This window comes from Hippocampus bargibanti, linkage group LG12, assembly GCF_051943395.1.
Source record: "Hippocampus bargibanti isolate YZ-2025 linkage group LG12, ASM5194339v1, whole genome shotgun sequence".
NCBI classification, from domain to species: domain Eukaryota; kingdom Metazoa; phylum Chordata; class Actinopteri; order Syngnathiformes; family Syngnathidae; genus Hippocampus; species Hippocampus bargibanti.
In genome coordinates, this window is record NC_142745.1 from 401,336 (window position 1) to 425,594 (window position 24,259).

Below are 24,259 nucleotides of genomic sequence, written 5' to 3' on the forward strand. Positions count from 1 at the left end.
GAAAAAATATTGATGTGACCGGACTATCGATATATCCGATCCTGCGGCATGTAAATTTTCTCCTTGCGTTCATAGAAATAGTATCGTAATAAGCAGTACTATCGATATAACCAGACTTTACTGTATATAAATATCTAAATATTATGTAAAATGAAAATTAAACAATAAAAATGAAAAGGAAGTCTTTTCTGACCAGGAGCAACTCGATGGCACCAAGGATGTACATGGCTCCGGCGTAGGTGGTCCCCAGGTAGAAGCAGATCCCCACGGCGCCCCCAAATTCAGGTCCCAGCGAACGGGATATCATGTAGTACGAACCTCCAGCTGCGCAAACACACCAAGACAAAGTTGAATCCACGTACGGATGTCATCTGAGCGCCACCGCCTGGCACAGCGTGACACAACGGAGCCAAGCGCCACATCAAGTGTTTCCTTCGTGGCTGACAGAAAAAGTCCTCCATTTGTGATAAGCGGGCGGGAACTCATGAAGTTCGTAAGCCGACGTATCACTGTACATTAATTTTTGCTGCGCTCGATATGGAATAAGTGGAAGGGATGAAACATTCTAATGACTTTGCCAAATTCATAACGGCCCCCCGAGAGGAAACCGTAACTACAACGAGGCGTGCGGCCGCCATTTTGATTTGGCATAAATATCATTTGTGTACAAGAATCCCAGATGGACGATAATAAGCGGGGAACGTCAAGCTGTGCTCACTGGCTAACTAGCAAGGTGCGATCGGCCGGTAAATAAATAAATAAATAAATAAATAAATAAAGACTGGAAATTTGGAAGCGGACTGGTGCCAAATGGCAATTGTGTGGTGTGCTCACCCACCTGGCACGACTCCATTGGTGGCGATGGCGCTCATGGAGATGGCAGTCAGCATCGTCTGCACAATGGACAGAAAAAAAAACAAACAGGCGGCATTTCAAAAGCGCTCCTTCAAACATTTAACCTTCAACTCATTCACAACTTGATTTGGCACGTGAACATACGGCTTAGAGAGCCATTCCCAAATGTGTTTGGGTGTTGGTATTTCATGCTTGAGTGCTGAAAAAGTGCTGGCTATAGCCTCTGCCAAACTTTTGTCTTTTCCACAAGGGGGCAGCATTCTCCTTTTGTCAATGTTAGCGCTTTGTTCTAGCTTCAGCTCTTGTTAAAGCGCTTGAAAGTGGTCTCAAAAGTCACTTGCACTCTTTGGCATTTGAATCGGCATGATTCCAACTTGATTTTACTCCCTGCTGCTTTCTACTATCTTTGTCACTGCTTTATTGAAATAGTTTGTGAAGCCTTACGTCCTCAATCTGGAGTCCAGGGGCAATGTTTTTTCAGCATTCCTCGGCTATATCTATCTATTTGCTAACTAGCTGGCTATCTAGCTAGCTATATATTATCCGGCTGGCTATTTAGCTTGCTAGCAAGCTAGCAGGTTGGAATTGAAGAAAATAACACACCCCCAATATTTTGGAGAGCGGGGACCTATCATAGCACTGCCACGTCTGGACAGTAGGGATAAATATATGGGGCCAAAAGTACCAGCAAATTTTAGTTTGCTGACAAAGCCTTTTGGATAAGAAGCGAAACGTCCGACACCTTGAAAGAAGTCCAGATGACGGCTGAAGAAACCTTTTCATCGAAAGACTGACAATGCAGTGACTTCCCGGCTAAGATGGATGCCGTTTCCCTCTCAGCTCATCCGTCCCGGCGAAGGTTCTAATGTCGTTCGTGCCACCTAAAGGGCCCGCGTGATGACCGGTTAAGCGACCAGCGTCAGGGCTCAGGTTCTTGCCGCTAATGAGGCGACAAGCTTTCCTCCCACCGCAGCAGATAAGGCCCAAATTGTTTAATCTGATGCTGCGGCAAAGTCGCCCGGTTACGTGGCCAATCGCCGAATGGCAACCTGTGCGGATGTTGAAGATCGCATTTGAAAAATGGAAGACTTGCTCCCGTCGTCACTAAAAATGGTTGAGACAAGGTGACACGTAAGCGCCAGGATGTCTCCAATCCTCTGTGTCATTTTTTTGTCCCAGCGTCCTTCATTTCTCCACGCCGTTCTCCGGCTGGCTGTCAGGGACGTTATGAAATGTCATCCGTCGGCGGATGTCTTTGACTCAGTGAAGCGCTACCATCACCCGACCGGACCTGCAGTCAAACTTTCCTGCCGTCAAAGTACGTCAGGACGGAACTGCTTGTGGAAAATTCCTGAAACGTTCCGTCTGCGTCAGCTCTCGGTCGTACAGATCGATGAGAAGGTTGCTTTAGCCATCATCTGTACTTCTTTCAAGGTGTCGGACGTTCATGAAACATTCTTCTCCGGAACTCCTCAATGGTAATTTGCGGAAAAGGTTAAGCGCTTTAACAACAGCTGAAGCTGGAACAAAGCGCTGACATGGAAAAAAGGGAAATGCTGCCCCTTTGTGGATGGGGGGAAAAAAAATCATTGCCACAGGTCTGGCCAGCACTTTATTGGCACCCAAGCATGAAAAAGTAAAAACAAATTCGGGAATGGCGCTCTATGTCATCTTTTCAATTGCCCAACCAATTTGGGAAATGCAATGAATGAGTTTCTTAAAAAAAAAATCCAAGTATGAGAAAGCTTTGTGTGTACACAAGCTTTACCCGAAATGACTCAAATTCACATTGTTTGAATTTTCGTTGTTTGTGTGAACCATTTGATTTGGGAAACATGTTGTAAAGCGCGTGCGATGAAACGTTTCATGAGTTCGTGGCCACCGACTGCAAAGGACATTTTCGATCTGCTTTCATCCTGAGCGAAGCGCTCCTCTTTGGCCTTCGGTGGACCGAGAGGAGACGACTTGTGACGCACGCGTATCCCGCAGCACCACAACTTTGCTTCATTAGCACGCTTCGCTACGCCCCCGTCGTCACATGATTTGTTCTGGCGTCTCGCAGGGGGGGGGCGGGCGCCTGATATCCTGGCAGAGGGCAAAATGGACTCTCAGGTGTGCGCGGTGCATTCAGCCTGGTTTGGATGAGGGGAGGAAATAATCAGGGTGCAAAATGAAAACATAAAAAAAGGCTTCCAGAAAATTGAGGAAGCGTAAGAGATGAGAGGAAAAGAGAAAAAAGGATGAATTACTTACCCCCCCCCCCACGTTTTCCATATACAACCCCCCCCCCCCCCACCGCCACTTCCTCTGCTGCATTTGAATTCAAGACCTGGAAGTAATGAGGACGGCCAGACAACACAAGGCCTTCCATCTCGCATATTAAAGCTCATTGTGTGCAAGCCTGCTTTCATTTTCCCTGATAGAAATATTACAACAATGCAGTGTGTATGCGTGCGTGCGTGTGTGTGTGTGTGTGTGTGTGTGTGTGTGTGTGTGTGTGTGTGTGTGTGCGTGCGTGTGTTTCAAGCCACTTTCACATCTGTCATGCGATAACGAATGCTGTTCATTCCATGTCCTGTGTTGGAAATGTTAAAAAGACATTTAGCTTGTAGTAGACGTGCACATTCCACCATGGCGTCCTGATCCACTGCTGAAAAGGACACTTTGATCCTGTCCTCTTTCATCTAGAACTGCTTCATGTCACAAAGAGGGTATAGCAAGTGCTGAAGAATGAATCACTCTCGGTGTCTTTGTGCTGTCATATTATTTGATTTGTAGTTTTTTTTGTTGTTGTTTTACTTTATGTGTTGCCAGTCATTTAGTCTCTATTCAACTTTTTGAATGGATTTCGACTTACGACCATTTTGACTTAAGACCGTTTGGTCGGAAAGGAACTCGGTCGTAAGTCGGATGTATAAGGCGCACCTTGAATGAATGAAAATGTTTTCCAAATATAATATATAGCCTATTTTCCGGGGTATAAGGCACAGCCTTGATTTTCTTCAAAAGATGAATACGCCTTATATGTGAAGTCATATTGAGCCACAACAAGTCTCGCAACAGGTTTCAGCAGCCATCGACCGCATTTTCCCCCATCTCCAGAAGTGGTGCGTAACCCAACCCCGACTTTAGCGCCTTACAATGCGGTGTGCCTCGTATTTGGAAAAACGTTATATATTTGAATATATTTTGGAAACATTTGTCACTCATTGAAGGTGCGCCTTATAGTCCGGTGCGCCTTATATATGGGAGAAGTTAAGATTGGAAGCTGAGCTCCCCTTGATCCCCTTCAATGTTTGACGGTTGCACGAAGCACTATCTCGCCCTTGTTGGAAGATGTCAACCGAAATTGTTCCTTCTTGGGGCTTGCTTTAGCGTGTCTTCTATTCGCTTTCACTGAGCATTTTGGCACGACTGAACATTGGCGTGCGTGTGTACCAACGTGTGTCTTTGTGTCTATGTGTGTGTGTGTGTGTGTATGAGGGAGCCTAGATTCTCTTCCAGCACTGTGTGTATTTATAGAACAACCCCCTCAAATGGTAAAACTCACACACACACACACACACACACACACACACACACACACACACACACACACACACACACACACACACACACACACACACACACACACACACACACACACACACACACACACACACACACACACACACACACACACGCACACACACATGCGCACACACACACACACACCCTGAGAGAGGCGTGTTTCTTATCAGTCACACTGCTGAGATCATTGGAGAAGCCCTCGAGTGATAATCCTGAGCACGGACGGTGTGTGTGTGTGTGTGCGTGTGCGTGTGTGTGTGTGTGCGTGTGCGTGTGCATGAGTGTGTATGTGTTGAAATGAAAGACAGTGAGGAAATGTGAGTGTGTGTTTGTGTTGCTGCCACTGCGAGCCAGCTCGGAGGTTGTTTTTTTCCTCTTTGTGCCCAATGTTTTCATCACGCTTACAAGATCAATATAAACTGGGATGGATGTGGGGGGGGGGGGGGTCCGAGTGACATGCAAAAACATGCACAAGAACTAGAAACTGTGTGTGTGATTGTGTGTGTGGACCCCCGCCCACCACTTCTCTCCCCTCCTGTGGTCTTTACATAACATCACCGCAGCGGACACCTCCTTCGCCCCCATCATCACAAAAAATGAAAATCCACAGGAGATGAAGAGGTAAAGCGTGCGGTACGCCTCAACTCGGCACCATTGAAAGCAGGAGCTCCGCCACCTTTGGCAATGTTTGGACAACAGTCTGTGATTGAGATATTGTAAGGCCAGCAGAGAAGGCCTCGCAGGCCCTGATGGCCCACCACTGCTTAACTCATTCACTGCTATTCCCCAATGTATTTGCGAATTGAAAATATGACCTAGAGCACCATTCCCAAATGCAGTTTTTCTTGTTTGGGTGCCGATAAAGAGCTGGCCATGGCCGGTGGCAATGTTTTTCCCTTACACAAGGGGGCAGCATTTGCCTTTTGTCCATGTGAGCGCTTTGTTCCAGCTTCAGCTGCTGTTAAAGCGCGACATCAACCAAGATGTACATGTAGGTAGTCGGATTGATGTTTGGCAGCACGGTGGTTAGCATGTATGCCTCACAGGTGAACAATCAATCGCAAGCTGCCGCCGTAGCACATGATGTTTTTACCATGATTGAATGTGTTCATTTTAACTCATTCACTTGAATGTTTGTAAGTTAGGGAGCGTCTGTAGACTGTCTGTATTGCCACACAAGGTGTTCCTACCCTGAAAGCAAAGCTCTAAATGAAATATGTCTTCAGGCAGAGCAAAGTGATCTCTGTTTAGCACAAACGAAAGCAGTAAGCCAGAAATCGGCGCAATCTGTTAAGCCATTCCTCATATATATTTTAGTCATGAAAATGGAGGACTTGAAAGGATTCGCTAAGACCAAAAAGTTGTCAAGCGCTCAGAGAACACGTGTCGTGACTTATTCAGTGTCCGCTAATGTTTGGGTGCTGCGGCAGCTTCGTTGCACATTTGAAGATATGACCATATACGCAGCTTGCGAATGCAGAGCAGCTCGGCACGCTCAAATCTCAGTCGGCGCGTGACTCACGTGATGCCGGGATTCCTGCATGACTATGTCGTGCCGTCAGGGACATCATGCGGGACTACCTCTCACGCGCACTCATCAAACTACGCTCATATGCATTACTGATGCATTTTCAAACATACTTTGAAACCGCAGTCATGGCTGAGAGCGCTTCAGTCATGTCACAACATTTCAGGGGTGGATGAAAGTATTTCACTTTTGGCTGTTTCGCTCAGTGTGAAAGTTGTTAAGCTGAGAGGTCATCCTAAGATCCTTGATGGTCCCTCGTACTCATGCATGGCCCACTCTCACACATGACTGAAATACTCTCATTTCCTTTTTGTGTGTGACGTCATTTCAGTCTTGCCAAAAGTGTTTCCCTTTCTTGAGTGATTGTCAACCAGTTGCTTATGAGAGATCATCAGGTGTGCCTCGCAACCTTCTCCAATGCCATTCACCAATTCGCCTGTGTAAGCTCTCAGTCGTACAGGAGTGGTCCGTCGATGGAAAGGTTTCGTCAGCCGTCACCTGGACTTCTTTGAAGGTTCGCTTCTTATCCATGAGGCTTCGTCAGCAAACTAAAGGTAGTTTCGGCCATATATATATATATATATATATATATATATCCCTGCTGTCCAGACGTGGCGGTGCCGGACTCTGCTATGATTGGTCCCTGCTCTCAGGTTGGGGGGAGCAGAGGACTAATCCCTCCGGCTGATTACCTCTATTGTCCTGACTGACGACAATTGAGAAAAAAATCTATCAAGCGCTGTATCTAGCTATCCAGCTATCTAGCGCTCTAACTAGCCAGCAATCTAGCTAGCTAGCGCTCTGTCTATCTATCCATCCATCCATCCATCCATCCATCCATCCATCCATCCATCCATCCATCCATCCATCCAAGCCACAAAGGTCACGGTGGCTTGGAAAACCAAGCAAGTAAGTAGCCGCAAAGCAATCTGGAGTGTTTGGGTCTCCGGTGGGAACAGGTCGATGTGACCTCAGCTGGGGTCCGGACGATCTCAGCGCACAATAATGGAATTCCCCACTGAGGCTTGGAGCATGCTTCAAAAGAGCAGGATGCTTGAAACGCACACTCTTGAAGGTTAGCTCCATTTAGCCAAATAAATGTCACCTTAAAGAAATGCCAAGTGTTTTTTGCACATGAATTGCAGCTTGTCATGCGCACAAAATTTGGGCAAAATGACTCTCGTTTGTCACTAAAGCCTGATTTGAGTTCTTGCTTCATTTGCGCGAGCACGCTAGCCAACTGGTCAGCACTTTGGATTCAGTCGGCTTTGATTACGCTTTGCAATAATAATAATAATAATAATAATAATAATAATCCATTTGATTTCTAACCGCCTTTCAAAACCCTCAAGGTCACTTTACAGGATAAGTTTTTCTGTGGGTGGGCAGCGGCAGCCAGACACGCCATCGTTCACTCAACCGGGAATAACTCAAATAGATCGGTTAGCTAGTTAGCTAGCTAGATAGATAGCTAGACAGCTAATAGATAGCAAATAGATAGCTAGCCAGGTAGCCAGCAACAGTGACCTCGTTCAACCGGGAATGACTCAAATAGATCAAGTTAGCTAGCTAGCTAATAGCCAACTAACAGCCAGCCAGCTAGCCAGTTAGACAGCCCACAAATAGCAAATAGATTGCCAGCTAGATAGCCAACAACGATGACCCCATTCAACCGAGAATGACTCAAATAGATCAAGTTAGCTAGCTAACATACAGTATGTATTTTATTTTGAACATCCGCCCCCATTTCAAGCTCAGATAACTCCAGACCCATATAACTTAGGAATGAAGGTTTTTTTTCCTTTTTCTCACACATTCCAATGCATTTGAAGACAATGGAAATAAGAGAACAAAATGGAGTTGCTTCATTTTTCTGACGACTCCCTTGCTTTTTTTTTGTCCCTCCCAAAAATCTTTCCAAAATGCTCATAACATTCATCACACATGTCAAAATAATCGTCATCGGCCGGCGACCAGTTGCAATGCACCTTGTTTCTCCCCTCAAGAGACAGACAGGAAACACTTACGGTGGTGCAGCACATGAAGACGATGACGAACGTTCCGACGATTCCGCCGATCCCAACAAGCCAGGTCATCCTGAGGAAAAGGATGACGCCAAAGATGTTCTGGATGCAGGGCAGGTAGACGCCCATCAGGGTGCCGAGCTGGGGAGCCTGCCGGGGGGGGGGGGGCACAAAAAAAGTCAAATATACAAAAGAAGGGAAATGTAGGGCAAATTCTCACCAAGAAGAAAGTCATTCAGGATTTTAAATTTGTTGTCCCGATCGCCGTTACTTGCTCTCTCTCTCAGTGATGGAGGGAGGATGAGGAGGAGGAGGAATCTACAAGATTTGGTCCAAAAAAGCTTTTTCTTTCTGAATTCTGGCGAATATCCATCGGGTGGATGGATATTCGCCAGAATTCAGAAAGAAAAATAATTTGGACGATTGAAAAGTATTGCAGTCGATAACAAACCACGTCTGCACTCAAAGAAAGGGAGTGACAAAAACTAGTCCGCCAGCCACTGTGGCGCTGCGTGGTTTTGTTTGTCAGCCAAGACGATACGCTTGCAAATGTAATGTTCGAGAAGCGAAGAGTTGGTACGCTGATGCATCACTGTATGAGTGGGAAAAAAGAGTTGCACAATCGGCAAGCTATTTTCATTAGCGTAAAGTCTGCTCGCAAGAACCTCCTTGGACATCCAGAGTTGGCGATTGAAAAGGCAACAAATGGAAGGAAGACTTGCACTTGTATGCATTCAATCAGTCGGCTTGCTCGCTCGGGAGGGAGGGGGGGAGGCGACATGCACTCACACCCTTCTCAAAAGTGCTGCTTTTCTATTTTCTCTCAATTGCTGTTTCCTTTACTACACGCACACCAACACGCACGCATGGACGGGAGGCAGCAGCAGCAGCAATCATTTCCCGCGGGAGCGTCGGGAGGGCCGCAGGTAGGCCAGCAGGGCACCGCTGCCATTAAACAGCTGCTGCCCACCCAGAGCTGCAGGTGGAGGGGGGAAGCGGGGGGGTGAAGTCAGGCCGCAGAATGCTTATTATAAAAAGAAGAAGAAGAAGAAGAATCCATTTCATTTCTAAGCGCCTTTCAAAACTCTCAAGGACACTTGACAGTCACGGGATTATTTTGATGTGTATTTTTTAGGCGTTCACTCAACCCAGAAGTAACACAGAAGCAAAGTTGTGAAAGGAAAAGGAGAGGAAAGAAAGAAGTAGAAAAACAAAATACAGCAGCTGCTGGAAAGCCAGCCACTCTCGCAGCGCCATCTTGAAGTCCAAAAACAAAACAAAACAAAAAAAAAAAAGGCAATTCTTCCTCATATGCTGACCTTAACTCATTTACTGCCATTCGCGTTTTATTTCGGGACTTGAAAATATGATGAAGAGCACCAATGGCGACTTTGTTTGGGTGTTTTTTCTTGTTTGGGTGCCGATAAAGCGCCGGCCATGGCCTCTGGCAATGCTTTTTCTTTTCCACAAGGGGGCAACATTCCCTTTTTTTGCAACGCTCGCACTTTGTTCCAGCTTGAGCGCTGTTTGGAGCAATACGGACGGATGGCTTGCATGTCATTTACACAAAAGGTTTCAAATGCACCTTAAAAGGCTCAGCTCACTGAATGTTTCACAATGACTTGTTTTAGGTCGGTGACAAAATGCACAATTATTCTTCAAGGAGGAACGACTTCATTCCTGGGAAGAAGGCTTGTCACGTGGTAGACAGTCGATGAACAGGATTGGGTGAGACTGGCAACCAGTTCAAGGTGTCCCCCAGCGACTGCCCTAAGATGGCCGGGATCGCGAGTGAAGATGTAGCTTCTTTGTGTGGTCATCATATTTGTTATGTGCTTTTTTTTTCTTTCCTTTCATAACTTTGCTGCTGTCTGACTTGCAGGTAAAGTGAACGCTAGCGCAAACGGCCGCCGCTGCTCACCCGCACAAACAAATCCCATGACTGTAAAGTGTCCCTGAGAGTTTTGAAAGGTTTATTATGATTGTAAATAATAAAGAGCATCTCGGGGAGGTTGGTTCTCAGCAAATGGCTGGCAAATGATAGGCTCTCTACCTCCACCTAACAACGCGTCCATGCGCAATGATAAGAAATCCCGCACACATTGCTTCAAAAATATTGTCGTTGTCTAAGTTCCGACTGGTCTTTTTACGGCCTCTGCGTTCTACCACATTCACGTCGTTACCCTTCATTGTGTTTTATTATTGTCATGCAATAATGCCAAGCCTTTACACACAACCAAGCGCACGCACGCACGCACGCACGCACACACACAACCACTGGCCTCCTGATGAGTCTCGCCATCATCAGCCTTTCATGACGATCTATCTTGATGAATGTCAGTCACTTGGTGTTTTGCGCAGCTAACCGCTTAGCTGACATTTCACAGCACGCTTATTGTCCTCCTAACACACCATGGGATTATTCTTCCCGACATGGTTGGCCTTTTGCAAAATATCCCTTTTCAGCCTTCCTTAAGTTGTTGATTTGTCTTTTTTTTAGTTGTACTTTTAGTTTGAATTTGAATTTGTATTTTTTTATTAATTGTTATTAATCTTATTATTTTTTTTAATTATTATAACTTTATTATTATTTTATTAATCTTTAGAAATAGGTATGAATTTTTATTACAGTTTATTATTTTTTATTAATTTTCTTTATTAATTTTTATTAATTGTGATTAATTTATTAATTTTTATTACAGTGTATTAATGTGATGAATTTTGTGATAAATTCTTATTACTAGTTTATTATTTTTTTAATTAATGTTTATAATTCTTTATTAATTTTTATGACAGTTCATTAATTTTTATTAATTTTTCTTTGTTAGTTTTTATTAATTGTATTAATCCTTATTGCTTGTTATTATTTTTTGTAATAATTGTTGTATTAATTTGTTATTAGTATTTATTAATTTTTATGACGGTGCATTAATTTTATGAATGTTCTTTCTTATTTTGTATTTTTTTTATTTTGTTTGTTTGTTTGAGTGAAAGTGTTGCAGGTTGTGGGAAGTGACATGTGACAAGGAAGGAAATCGTCAATGCTGATGAAGCACCTGAGCAGACACGACGGGTCAAAGGCGGCGGAAAAACTGTCAAGCTGTCAACATTGCGGCAGGCCGAAGGCAAGAGCTAACAAAGTTCCGTCCGCCTGCGAAGATCCATCCGAGGCCTTGCTTAGACAGACGCCTTGCCAGCTTGCTTTTAAGCGCCGTCGGCTAAAAAAGTCCCGAGAAGCAAACTGACACAAATCATGCTGGATAATGTGATGACCACTCATTAGTGGTTGACATTTAAGATTTAAGCCACACAGAAAACACAAACCGGAGAGTGACAATGTCATTTGAAAGTGATTGACAGATTTTGTTCTCATCGCTCGCTCGCTCGCTCGCTCGTTCGTTCGTTCGCTCAGCAGACTTTCTTGAAATAATATTCACAACAAGATTAACTCATTCACTGCCAATTGATTCGGGAATTGAAAATATGACATAGAGAGCCATTCCCCAATTTGTTCGGGTTTTGGTTTTTCGTGCTCGGCTGCTGATAAAGCGCTGGCCAGACCTCTGGCAATGTTTTTTTTTTTCATTCCACAAGGGGGTAGCATTTCTCTTTTCGTCTATGTTAGCGCTTTGTTCCAGCTTCAGCTGTTGATAAAGCGCTATGTCAACCAATATTGCATTGTATTTTGGACAGCCGCCCTCATTTCAAGCTCATATAACTCCAGACCCATATCATTTAGGAATTAACACTTTTTTTTTCTGACGAAACAAGAAAGTCTAAGGATTCTAATGCTGCATTGAATGTTGATGTCGTCCTAAAACTCAATATTCTGTGTGTCCTGGAATTTAATGACAATGACAAAAAGCCTGGCACTGGAGCGGACACATTTTTGCACCTGGTCTGGCAGTGAATGAGTTAAAAAAATATCTGTTGTCAAGGCAAGAGAGTTTGTGTGTTCTTAGTCATCTAAAAATGGTGTTATGTTCTTACATAGTGGATGTGGGATTTTGTTTGTTCAGATTTCACAGGCAAGAATAATAATCCTCACGTTCATCCGGTTTGAATGTTACTTCCAAGGAGCAAGATGGGGTCAAAGAAGAAGGCAAAGTTGTAATAAATACCTTGACGGGTTTCTTGCGGGATGATTCAGCCTCATTGTTCTCTGCTTCCTCGTGCTCTTTGCTCCCTTGCGGCAAGTTGGAGTAGTTGGCCAGGCTGCTGAGCAAAGACGACACCATTGGACTGGTGTCCATTTCCTCCTACGGATGCGCAAAACAACACAATCAGCATCGAATGCCATTGAACTATTTCATATACGCATCCTAAAACATCCAATCTTATTTCATTTCGACTCATTTCTATCTTAAGGCGGTGGCGGACCGTCAAGGCCTGCAAAGCCTTCTCTGCTGGCCTAAAAATATCTGAACCACGGACTGATGTTCATTAAAATGGTCTTTTGGCTTCCTTTCTTTGCTTTTCCCCTGTCACGTTGCTTCCTGCTGTGTGTTTTCGTATCGAAGAATTTAACCAATCACATTTCAGCCATCATTTGATAGCAGGGTCAGAAATCTACCCGGGACGCCTTCACAACCAGTTCTGCGGGCCCAGGAGAATCAAACTGTTTCTTTAACCTTCTCGAAGGTGCTCATCAACGTCACAGTTTTCGCTAACTATGATTGGCTAGTGACTAGTTTGCGAATACTGCTCTGATCACCAGTCGCTAGTAACATACTGGCCAGAGCTAGCACGCTGCGTACATAGCTAGCTGCATACGCACATATATTGTGTTGATTTAATAGCAGTTTTGTAAAGCCACAATGGCTGAAGGAGAAGACGTGGATTTGGTTGCAGATTTACTGTGAAAGCCATTTTCAGGATGGATTTTTCAAGAAAAAAAATGGACATCATTCATGAAGAAAGGTCGGTCAATTATTTCCTAGCTAACGGTACCCTCAAGCGGACTTGTAGTAAACAGCACCACACTATTTTCAGTCTGGATTGATTCAGACATAGCGCTACTGAAGGCCCAGCAATGAAATCCACAGCCCGCGACTGGGTTAAGGTAAATACAGTATTTATCCAAAGGACGTTTGCATTTTACATCGCACACACTGATAAAATGCGTCAATGCCATATGGTCGTGTTAATGTATGCACGATTTGAGCCGGCGAATAGCAGGGCTTTTCTGCACGTTGGTAGTCTCACCCTAAAACCCATTTGACCTCCCTCCCTCCCTCCCTCAATCCGTATGAAACACTACCTTTCCTCAAGCCAAAATGGCAACAGTACAACAGGGACCATTTCGGTGTATTTGTGCCGAGGTTTGTAACAAATTGCCTCCCTTTTACACGTTGATCTCTGCACTCGTGAGAGAGAGAGATTAGCTTGCATTAAGCCGACGCTCCCGTGCGGCCTTCAGGTTGTTGTTACCGACATCGATCAACCAGGGCCGCTATCCAAAACATGAGAAGGATCCTTTGGGCTGCCAGTACCTCAAACAGGGCCATGTTCTTGCCGTCATACTGCTGGCTCTTCTCCGCCGCCGCGTCGCTGCTGTTGATAAACGGGCTGCTCTCCTTGGGGTTACTGTCACCTGAAAGGAGAGAAAATAACGGTTTGCTTTGGGGACGCCACCAAAACGGACAGCTAGGACGGCGGGGGAAAAAAATCATTGGCACTGCCCTACCCACTCTCGAGGACTTGCACACTGCAAGAATCAAGACAAGGGCCCGGAAAATCCTACTGGACCCTCCGCACCCTGCCCACCACATTTTCCAGCGACTCACCTCAGGCTAATTTTGAATTACATTAATGCCTATCACCTCATCAGCATGACTAAGCATATAAGGTAACAAAAGTAAGAGGTCTGACGTACGCACGATCCATATTAAACCTCACCCCACCATGGCGATTTTGTGAAGGTTTTTGCTGTTTTATATAACTAGCCCCTTTCAAAGCATCTATTTTCTTTTGCGAAGATTTTACCCTCAGCCATCAAATGAGTGGTTGCTACCTTATAGGTGAGGTGCATATGTACTGCAGATTGAGGCCCACGAGTATCATCCCTGCCATGTTGATCAAGTCTTGTTTTGATGCCCAGAATTGAAGTTGCATTTTCATCCATCCTTGCTGACGATGCCTCATTCTGCTGATTGTGGTCAGACGAGAACACCAACGCCGTCGTCTGCCAGCAAAGAGGCTGGAGGTCTTTTCGTCCTCGCTCGCTCGCGACAGGAAGGATTAAGGTCACCTTCATCTAAATTCCAGTCAAATCGGGATTGCAAATGGATGAACATGACGCCAGAGTGACGTTCAGACAACACAGCATAGAGCTTTTTTGGGGGCGGAGGTGGGGTGGGCGGGGTTTATCATGGCGACGGATCACAAGCAGAATTTGATGAAAAATGATTTGCATGCTGCCAAAGTTACAACACTCATTTTGGTTGATCGCTGTATCTTCTCTTCTGAAAACCTATGATGGGCAACTAAATGTGGGTGTCTGTTTTACACATATAATACAGTGATACCTCAGTTTACAAACACTTTAGCTCATGAACTTTTCGCCTTCCGAACATTAAATTCGCAAGAAAATAATCTTGGCATACAAACTAGTTTTCGGCTGACGAACCAAACCAGACAGCCGTCACCACCTTTCTTTGAGTGCAGACATGGTTTGTTAGCGAGTGGAGTACCATTGCTTTTATGGCACTGAAAAAGACCCCACCACAGGCTAATGTTAAGCCGAAGAGGACACAAAAGAAAATGATGGTCGAGCAGAAGAAGAAAACACCAACAAAGTGTGCGTTTGTGTGACTTAGTGTCACAGTAAATCGACCATTGCTAGGTGTGGCTAAGGGTGTTGTCTAAGCAATGGTCTCAGGAAGTTTGAAAAACTTCTGTTGATTAGGGTTAACAGCAGGGGACAGTGTAAGTGAGGGTATTATCGCCGAGAAAGCTCGGCAACTTCACTCGGATATCATCAAGAGGCAACGACATCAACGAACATCGCAAAGGTCAATAAAACCACTTTATTATATTGTACAGTTTATTTCTTTCAATACAATCCAATAGCATGTTTATTATACATAATATAAAGTATATTTGGTGTAGTTTTAAGGCTTATTTAGTCGAAAATTATGGTTTAATGGGGACCTGGGAACGGATTATTCTCATTTTTAATGCTTTCCTATGGGAAATATTTGGCAGACAAATCTTGCGCTTTACACACACTTTCTGGGAACCAATTAAGTTTGTAAGCGGAGCTATCACTGTATTATTTTTCCTTAATAGCATTTCAATGTTCCAAGCAGAATCCAACATGGCCTCAGAGTGTTTGTGCAGTCAGTAGAATGTGAAGAGGACATGCGAATGCTGAAGTGTGTCCAACGTTCTCCGACAGAGCTTGACAATCAGACTGCTTGAAGTGACGGCGGTGCTGGGAATGTCCCGCCAGGTGTACGCTTCTCGCTTCAAAGGATATAATAGCCCTGGCCACAGCGCCTGCTGTAATTGGCCAGACCTGGCCAGCCCGAAGGTGGCTTCAGAAGATGGAGAAAGAAAAAAAGAGGAGGTAGCGATGGTAGCACGGAAGGCTCAAAAAGATTGAGTGAGAAGGGCAGTTTGGATTACATCGTGGGAAGGTAATTGATACAAGCGCAAAGGTGCTATGTTTTGTTCCTTTTTATGAAGTGCCAAGTCAGTATAAGGGCAAAAGCATTCATCCATTTTCGATCGGTGCAGTATGAAAGTATTCAGACGGATGGACACTCCACATGGTAGGAATTTGCTTTTGCGTCAATTGTCTATGAATGAAGGCAAAAAGCTGCCGTATTTTCCGGTGTATACGGTGCACCCAAAAGACTTGATTTTCTTCAAAAGAACCCTGCGCCTTATATGCCAGTGCGCCTTAGATGTGAGGTCATAGTGAGGTCTTGCCACCACTGACTCCATTTCTCCCAATCACTAGCCAATCATAGTTTGCGAAAACTGCTTTGATCACAAGCCGTTAGTGACAAGAGCATATTGGCCAGAGCTAGCACACTTTATCGGTAGGTGAGCTAGAACACCTACACTGTCTGTAAGGAAAGAATCTGCTTAACATTCAGCAAATATATTGTTGTGTTGATTTTTGTCAACCCACAATGGCTGAAGGAGGAGAAGAGTTCGATTTTGTCGGAGATTGACTGTTCAAGCCGTTTTCAAGACGGACTTTTCAAGAAAAAACGGACGCCAATAAGAAAGGTGGGTCCGTTATTTCCTGGCTAACGGTACCCTTAAGTGGACTTGTCGTAAACCACACCACACTTTTTTCAGTCTGGCTTGATTCTGACATAGCACTACTGAAGGCCTAGCGATGAAAACCATGGCCTGCCACTGGTTATTATATCACGTAGAATTACAATGCAAGACACTTCCAACGTACGAGTCCGTACGAGCATGTTTTTAAATAATGTTCAACTTCATACTTGTGAGAAGACGCTCATACAGAGTAAAACAATGGAATGGATGATTCGACGGCGCTCGCGCACCAAAAACATAAAGACTTCCACAAACACACAAAGGAGCCTTCTTCAGTGTGCCTGCGACAGATAAGACTGCCGCATTCTGAGATTTATCAGGCTGCTCGGGAACAGGTGCATTACCTGGACGACCCACCGAAGGCCCGGCCGGCCATTTGCTGATAGTGTGACTCTCAGCTTTTTATTTGTGTCTTAGTGACCGCTTTGCGCAGACACCCGCCACAACGCTTGGGAAAAAGGGAGGGAGGGGATCATCCTGTGAAGACAAGCAGATCTTTGCGGATATTTCCAGCCTCGGGCAGACGACTAAATAAATAATGAAACAACTGGTTAGCAGTTACGAATTGAAAGCTACCAGGCTTTGCCGCTCCATGGTGACGACAAGGCCTCTGGGACAGGCTAAGCTATCACCTAGAATCGCCATTCGAACGTCTATAAAACTGATCGGAGCTATCACCTACAATCGCCATTCAAATGTCAGGAAAACTGATCGGAAATTGATGATGTATTTACACCTTGTGTAGAAATATCCATTGTCGCTAGCCATTGACATGTAGGTCGAGAAATTATCAGTGGTGGGTCGTGCATGTCACTCCTAGGCCTTCAGTAGTCTGAATCAGTCAGCTGCGAATGTGGTGTGATTTACTACACGTCCACTAGAGGGTGCGGTTGGCCAGGAAATAACTTGTGACTTGAAGAAACTTCAGAAATGAGTTTCCTAAATATCTGTTTTTCATGTTTGAAATTGGGTTCCCACGGGGCATATATTTCGCACACGTAGTCCCCACCAAGTAGCAAAAACTTGTAGGGGTGAGTGGAGGCAAGCCAAAACCTGTGGTGTTTAATGACAATGATGACTGATGCTGGACTGTCCTTCTCACAAAGGCTCTTTTGTACACACGTACAGGCGCACACACACACGCGCACACACACACACACACACACACACACACACACACACACACACACACACACACACACACACACACACACACACACACACACACACACACGCACACACACACACTCAAACACACGTGCGCACACTCACATTGGGAAACTCAGTTACAGTGACTGATATCCGTCCTTGGTGGCTCTTTAGTCTCTCATCAGTCATCACAATCTGAGATCACCAATGTCATAAAAAGGTTTGACCTGAGAGACACTTTGTGTCCCTGCCCCCTACACACATTTGACAGTACTCCTTTGGGAAAAAAAACAGGATTGTTTTCTGCATAAAAATGAAAGGTAATTTTGCCAAGTGACCCCAAAATTGTGAACCATGTCCCTCTTTGCAAGATCCTCATTCCATCTTCATGGGGGAATTGGCTTCCAAAAACGCAGACACCAAGAATTAAGAAAAGGAAGTATGACTTGGAAGTTACAACGACGGCAATGGAATTTTTGGAGGAATTTTCAATCCTTACTTCCGATCCCGATAGTGGAAAATTGCAAGTCAGCCATTTTATGACAATCTCAACAAGCAAACACCACCTGTCTCACCCTAAACCCATATCCATTCACCAATGACCTATAAAGTTAAAAACAAATGGTCAACTTCATCATTAATGCTAGCCCATATAGTTAGCCTAAACCCCACCAATGCACCATAACTACAACTTGTAACCTCAACACCTTATCAAAACCACTTTGAATTATATTACTTCACGAGTTATTCTCATTTTAGCTTTTTTTGTTTTTTATTTTGACTTGATTCTTATTTCCACTCTTCACTTCTTTTTATTTATCTAGCTATCTAGCTAACTAGCTGGTTATCCCGCTGGCTACATAGCTGGCTGCATAGCTAGCTATCTATTTGCTATTTATGAGCTATCTGTTAGCTGTCTGGTTGGCTATCTAGCTAGCTATCTATTAGCTGTCTTGCTAGCTATCTGTTAGCTATCTATTGGCTATCTATTAGCTGGCTGGCTAGCTAAAAGATAGAGTTACTTCCGTGTTGAGTGAACGCTGGCACGTGTGGCTGCCGCTGCTCAGCCACAGAAAAACTTTTCCTGTGACTGTAAAGTGACCTTGAGAGTTTTGAAAGGTGCTGACAAATGAAATGAATTATTATTATTATTATTATTATATAGCTAATAAATAGCGAGCTAGATAGGGAGCTAGCTAACAAGATAGCTATCTAGATAGCTGTATAGCTAGATAAATAAATCGAGAAATATTATAGAGTTTTGGAAGGTGCTGACAAATGAAATGAATTGTGATTATTACTATTATTAGGTATTATGGGTTTTCTCCATCACTGGAAATGATGACTGTTACATTGATGGGAGACAAAAAAGCCCAAGCCTCCCATCACCGCTGACACAACGGAATGAAAATGCGTCGTCTTTCGATAATGTGTCCGGAACATCATCTACACATTCATCGAGCCTCTAATTTGTCAATTGGTTCAAAGCAGGAAAGACAGGCTTCGCTAACAGTTGCTGTCTCTCAAAGTAAATGAATGTTGTCTCCTCAACAACAGATGGCAAGCGTTACAAACGATGCAGTTGCTTACAACTGTCATTATTTAACAAAATACGTTAAAGCATAAGGTGTGGACGCAAACGCAGTTGTCGTTGTCGCTAAAGGAAGGTTGTCAATTTCCAAGAGAAATACCCATGAAATCTCACAGGAATAAATGCAAATTAGTTATGTAATATATATGTCGTTGAATAAATAAAAATGAAAGTTTCAGTCACCATCTTTAGGTGATGTATTAGCCTGTCGTATTTTCTTTCCCAAGTATCACCATCATCAACAATCTTCACAATTTAGGCGCAAGACCTGGACTTCTTATGTCGACACCACGTAGGCGTACTCATGAAACCAGAGCCAGGGATAGAACAGTATAGGTACCTGTGACTGGAAAGTGTCCTTGAGAGTTTTGAAAAGCGCTTAGAAATGACATGTATTATTATTAGAATAAACCGGCTTCAGGGAGTGGTCCATTGCTCCCCAGAGCTTAGATCAGGGACCTATCGCAGCAGGGGTCCGGTACAGGGACTTATCAGAGCAGAGGACCTCTGTCCATTAGGCATATAGGGCCAGGGTTATCAACACAACTTTAGTTTGCTGACGAAGCTCTTCGGATGAGGAGCAAAATGTCCGACACCTTCAAAGAACGGCTGAAGAAACCTTTTCCTCAATCAACAAGGACGGTATCCATAAACAAATGCTGAAATGGTCTCCAGAGACGAGACAACATGACGTACGGACGACAAACAAAGAATGAGCAAGTTGAGTCCAAGCGAACATCCCGCCCAGCTGAGACAGCCGTGACTGATGTGCGGTAGGCGTCGTTCTGTCCCTCGGCTTAACCTTTCGCCATCCGCAAGACGCCGTCTTCTCCCCAATATGTTTTCCGTGTCTAATCCCTCTTCGCCCTCTGGAAGGATAAAAAAAAATGTCCTAACCCCTTAATTCCTTCTGTCTCCGCTATCGTCATGTCACACCATCATCTTGCCCCCCCCACACACACACACACACACACACAACATGTTTCATAAGCAGCTGCAGAGACGGCAGGCGAAGGCAATGCAGTGCCGGTGACGCAGTACTGTTGAGCTCTTCTTGAGCACACGTCTGTCATGTTCAAAATTCACCGATGAAATGTAAAACACCAAACTTCACGGGACATTTGAGAATACTGTCAATCTGTAGACCAGGACAAAGAAGTGCTACATCATTGCCTCAAATTAACTCCTTCACTGCCAGACGTGTGCAAAAAGGTGTCCGTCCACTCTAGTGCCAGGGTTTTTGTCATTGTCACTCCAATTCCAGGAGCCGCAGAATGATGACTTGTAGGATGACATCAACATTCAATGCAGCGTAAGAAACCTTAGACGTGAAGGTTTCTTACGCTGCGCGTCGAAGAATCTTAGGCTATGGTATGTCCGTTTTTTTGTGTGTGTGTTTTGTGTTTTCCAAGTGTGCCATTGGAGCTGGAAGCAGAAGACGGCTTCTTTGATGTGGATGTGCATATCATGTGTTGATGCTCCTCGTCATCCCCTTTGAAGATGGAATAACGTCGTCCAAATCAATAAAAAAAGAAATAAATGGCGCTTAATTACCCGCGGACACGACGAGGCCGCACGCGTGCACGCTTTCCAAGCCTCGCTCGGGCGCAGCTGAAGCTCAAAGCGTCGTGTCTGAATGTGTTGTGTTTGGAGGCGCTTCCACGACCGCCGGGCCCCGCGCCGCCTCCCTCTCTCGTCCCCCTTTTTTGTGTGTTATGTAACCTACCTCCAGAACGGTAGCGCGTGTGTACGTGTGTGGGTTCTTCTTCTTTTGGAGTCATGAAAGATATTATGAGAAGCTCCATATTGGAAAAGCGGCATGAAATTCGTTTGGCGGACCTACAATCAACCTCAGGTACCTCCAAATGGAATGAGAATTTGACGCAAAATGAAGATAATATTGCTAACACAGTCTCACACGTGTTCCTGAGAGGTAGCACTTACATTAAACAATTAGATTAGATCAGATCAGCCTTCATTAGTGTCACTCCATACCAATTTGTCACGTCTTTTTTAGGTTACTAGCGCAGCGTGTTCAACCGGAGACCATCTTTGTTCGATATCTTGGAGCTTGTATATATTACTGGCATGAGCTGACCGGCACGACGGGCTGCTGCACTGCACCAACGCCGCCTTTACGAGAAGCGATGGCGTGCGGCAGGTAAATAGAGGTCACTTTTGGAAAGAGGATGACAGAGGAGGACGCATGAAAAAAAAAACACACACACACACACACACACACACACACACACACACACGCACACACACACACACGCACACACACACACACGTTTTCACTACATGGTGGGGACAAGTTGTGCAAGGGATTTGCCCCTTGGGAACCACACACACACACACACACAAACTTCAACGCTTTCCTCCAGAGGTGATTTATACAACGTGTCCCCTTTGCAAGTGTTTGCATTTAAAGGAGGATTGTTGATGTATTACCTGAGAATGCACTGGCAACCCGCAACCTACAGATGGATGCCTTTGTATCACATTTAATTCCAATGTGTGTATTTGTGTGTGGACTGAGAGGATATGACTCAGTTGTGCTTTCTCGTATCATCAATAAAGTGTGTGAGGAGGACAGTTAAGAGTTATGGGTGTGCCAATGTTTGCGTTTGTCAAAGATGAATACAGTCATACCTCGGCTGACGAACGCTTTAGCTTACGAACGTCTCGCCTTACGAACATTAAATTTGCGAGAATGTAATGTTGGCATACAAACGAGTTTTCGGCAGACCAACCAAACCACGCAGCGCCACGGTGGCTGGCGGACTAGTTTTCCACACCCACTTTCATTGAGTGCAGGCATGGTTTGTTATCGAGTGGGGTACTTTTGCTATTATGGGACTGAAAAGGACCCCACCACAGGCTAGCGTTAAGCCCAAGAGGACACAAAAGAAAATGACGGTCGAGCAGAAGAAGGAGATCATCGAAAAACACCAACGAGGTGTGCGTTTGTGTGACTTAGCATCCCAGCACCAGTATGCTAAATGGAGCATTGCTACTCGTGGCTAAAGCTGTTTCTGTGTTGTCAAAGCAACGGTCGCAGGGAATAGAAGAGTTTTAAAAAAAACTTCTGTTGATTTGCATGAACGAAAAGCAGCTAGCAGGGAACAGTGTGTGTGAGGGTATTATCGCAGACAAAGCACGGCAACTTCACTCGGATATATTCAAGAAGCAATGACATCGACCATCACAAATGTAAATAAAATGACTTTATTATACAGTACAGTTTATTTCTTTCATTACAATCCACTAGCACATTTATCATACATAAAATAAGGTCTATTTTGTGTAGTTTTAAGGCTTATTTAATAGAACATTATGTTTTATGGGAACCTGAGAATGGATTATTCTCATTGTTAATGCTTTATTATGGGAAATAAGTGATTGGCAGACAAAGTTTTGGCTTCACACGCACTTTCTGGGAAGCAATTAAGTTCGTAAGCTGAGGTATGACTGTAGACAAACACAACCAGCACATACCAAGTGAGCTGATTGATCCGAGCCAGATTTATCCACTACCGCTCAAAGGCAATAAAGAATGACTGTCCGATAGCTCTCGAAAAGGGGTGTCGAATCATGATTGACGGCCTTGTTGCCTTTTTTAGAGGAAAATGGCAAAAAAAATGGCAAAAAAAATGGCCCAAAAGACAAGTAGGGTCAAATTTCGACGGAGGTATATTTCTGCAAAAAGCATGAATCCCTCTCAAGGTGTCACTAGGAACAAGGAATCCAAACAGCAATCCATACAAATTTGATCACAGGCTCCATTTGCGAGCAATGACCAAAGCTGAAAAGTTTTCACCGCACTGAAACGACTGGACGGTTCTATATTTGGCTGTGGAGTCTTGTCCTAGTTTTCTGCCTTTGACGGAAGCAATAAGTGATTCTGGAGATGACGAGACGCGTCATTTCGAGCTTGCCGGCATCCAGTCCCGGCGCCCTCAGCAGAGGTCCAAATGAATCTTTCAGATCCTTCAGTCAACAAGCGAAGCTTGATTAAAAGGAGAAACGAGGTGACTTGTCACCTCGGCTTACGTTTGCCGAGGCGAGAGATACTTTGTGACTCGGAAAGTCGCATCGCGTAAGGAAGTCAATGACAGCAGAAGGACTTTAAAATTTTAAGGACTTTGAGCGCCGCATTTCTTCACCTTGTGATCCCTTTATGCTCTAGTAAAACCCACTTAGGACTCAGGAAGACTTTTTGACACATAAACCCGAAAGAAAGTGTGATCCCAACATTTTGTCCAGATCCTGATCAATCCTCTCCAACCCAAAGTGATTCTGGTCACAGGTAAACCCTAAGTCTGCTGGAATCGGTGCACAATCAGGTGCGATACGGACTGAAATTCCTTCATGCCAGCCAATCGCAGGGTACATGTTGACTAATCAGCATTGCCATTCCAAGGTAAAGCGCACTGCAACGGCGTTGACGAAATGCCTCAGAAAAAAAACAAGGTTCTTCTTAGAATTTCAACAAAACAACCACAGCGATTTAAAGGAAGTGTACAATGTGTAAAAGGACTTTACACTCCAACACCAACATTATCTCCAGACGTTTTCCCAGAAGATTGTTTCTCTGTAAGGCTCCATTTTAATGATGAGCAGTTATCAGAGGGTGGCTGTTGGAATAGAGACTATTTCTGCCAGAAATGCGGCATGTGCGATGATTGCGAGGCTGCATCTCATTTCAAAATGTGGGAGGATTGTCGGTAGGTAGGTAGGTAGGAAAATAAATGGATGATCAAAATCCATTTCCATTTTGTTACCATACGTCTGTGTAAGCTCTCAGTCGTACAGGAGTGGTCCATCGATGAGAAGGTTTCTTCAGCCGTCATCTGTACAAAAGTGAAGGTTTCGGACGTTTCGCCTCCTATCCAAGAGGCTTCGTCAGCGAACTAAAGTCTGACTGGTCGTATCGGCCCCATTTAAATTTTGTTACCATTCAACTTTTCTTCTTTTGTATCAACGATACCATGAAAACACACACAAACTATGATTGGCTAGTCACTAGTCAATCATAGTATCACTAGCCTCTTGTCATACTTTTGTGTGTTGATTTCATAAGAAATGGATTTGCTTGCAGAATTACTGTTAAAGCCATTTTTAAGACGGATTTTTCAAGAATAGGAGGACATCATTAAGAAAGGTTGGACAGCTCCGAAGCTAGCAAAAATAGCAAAAAAATATTGCAATTTTATAAAGTTACCATGAATCCACATCTTCATA

General features: G+C 44.3%; 1 protein-coding gene across 3 annotated transcripts in view; it reads right to left on the minus strand.

Moving 5' to 3' along the window:
* Positions 1–24,259, minus strand: part of slc12a5a (solute carrier family 12 member 5a) — a 70,858-nt gene that overhangs the window by 18,569 nt on the left and 28,030 nt on the right. For all 3 annotated transcript variants that reach the window (XM_089011216.1, XM_089011217.1, XM_089011218.1), the window contains exons 2-6: positions 13,470–13,570; positions 12,099–12,236; positions 7,981–8,127; positions 839–893; positions 194–324 (exon numbers count right to left, since the gene is read on the minus strand). In XM_089011216.1, the coding sequence (XP_088867342.1) occupies positions 194–324; positions 839–893; positions 7,981–8,127; positions 12,099–12,236; positions 13,470–13,570 (572 nt within the window). The remainder of the gene's footprint in view (positions 1–193; positions 325–838; positions 894–7,980; positions 8,128–12,098; positions 12,237–13,469; positions 13,571–24,259) is intronic.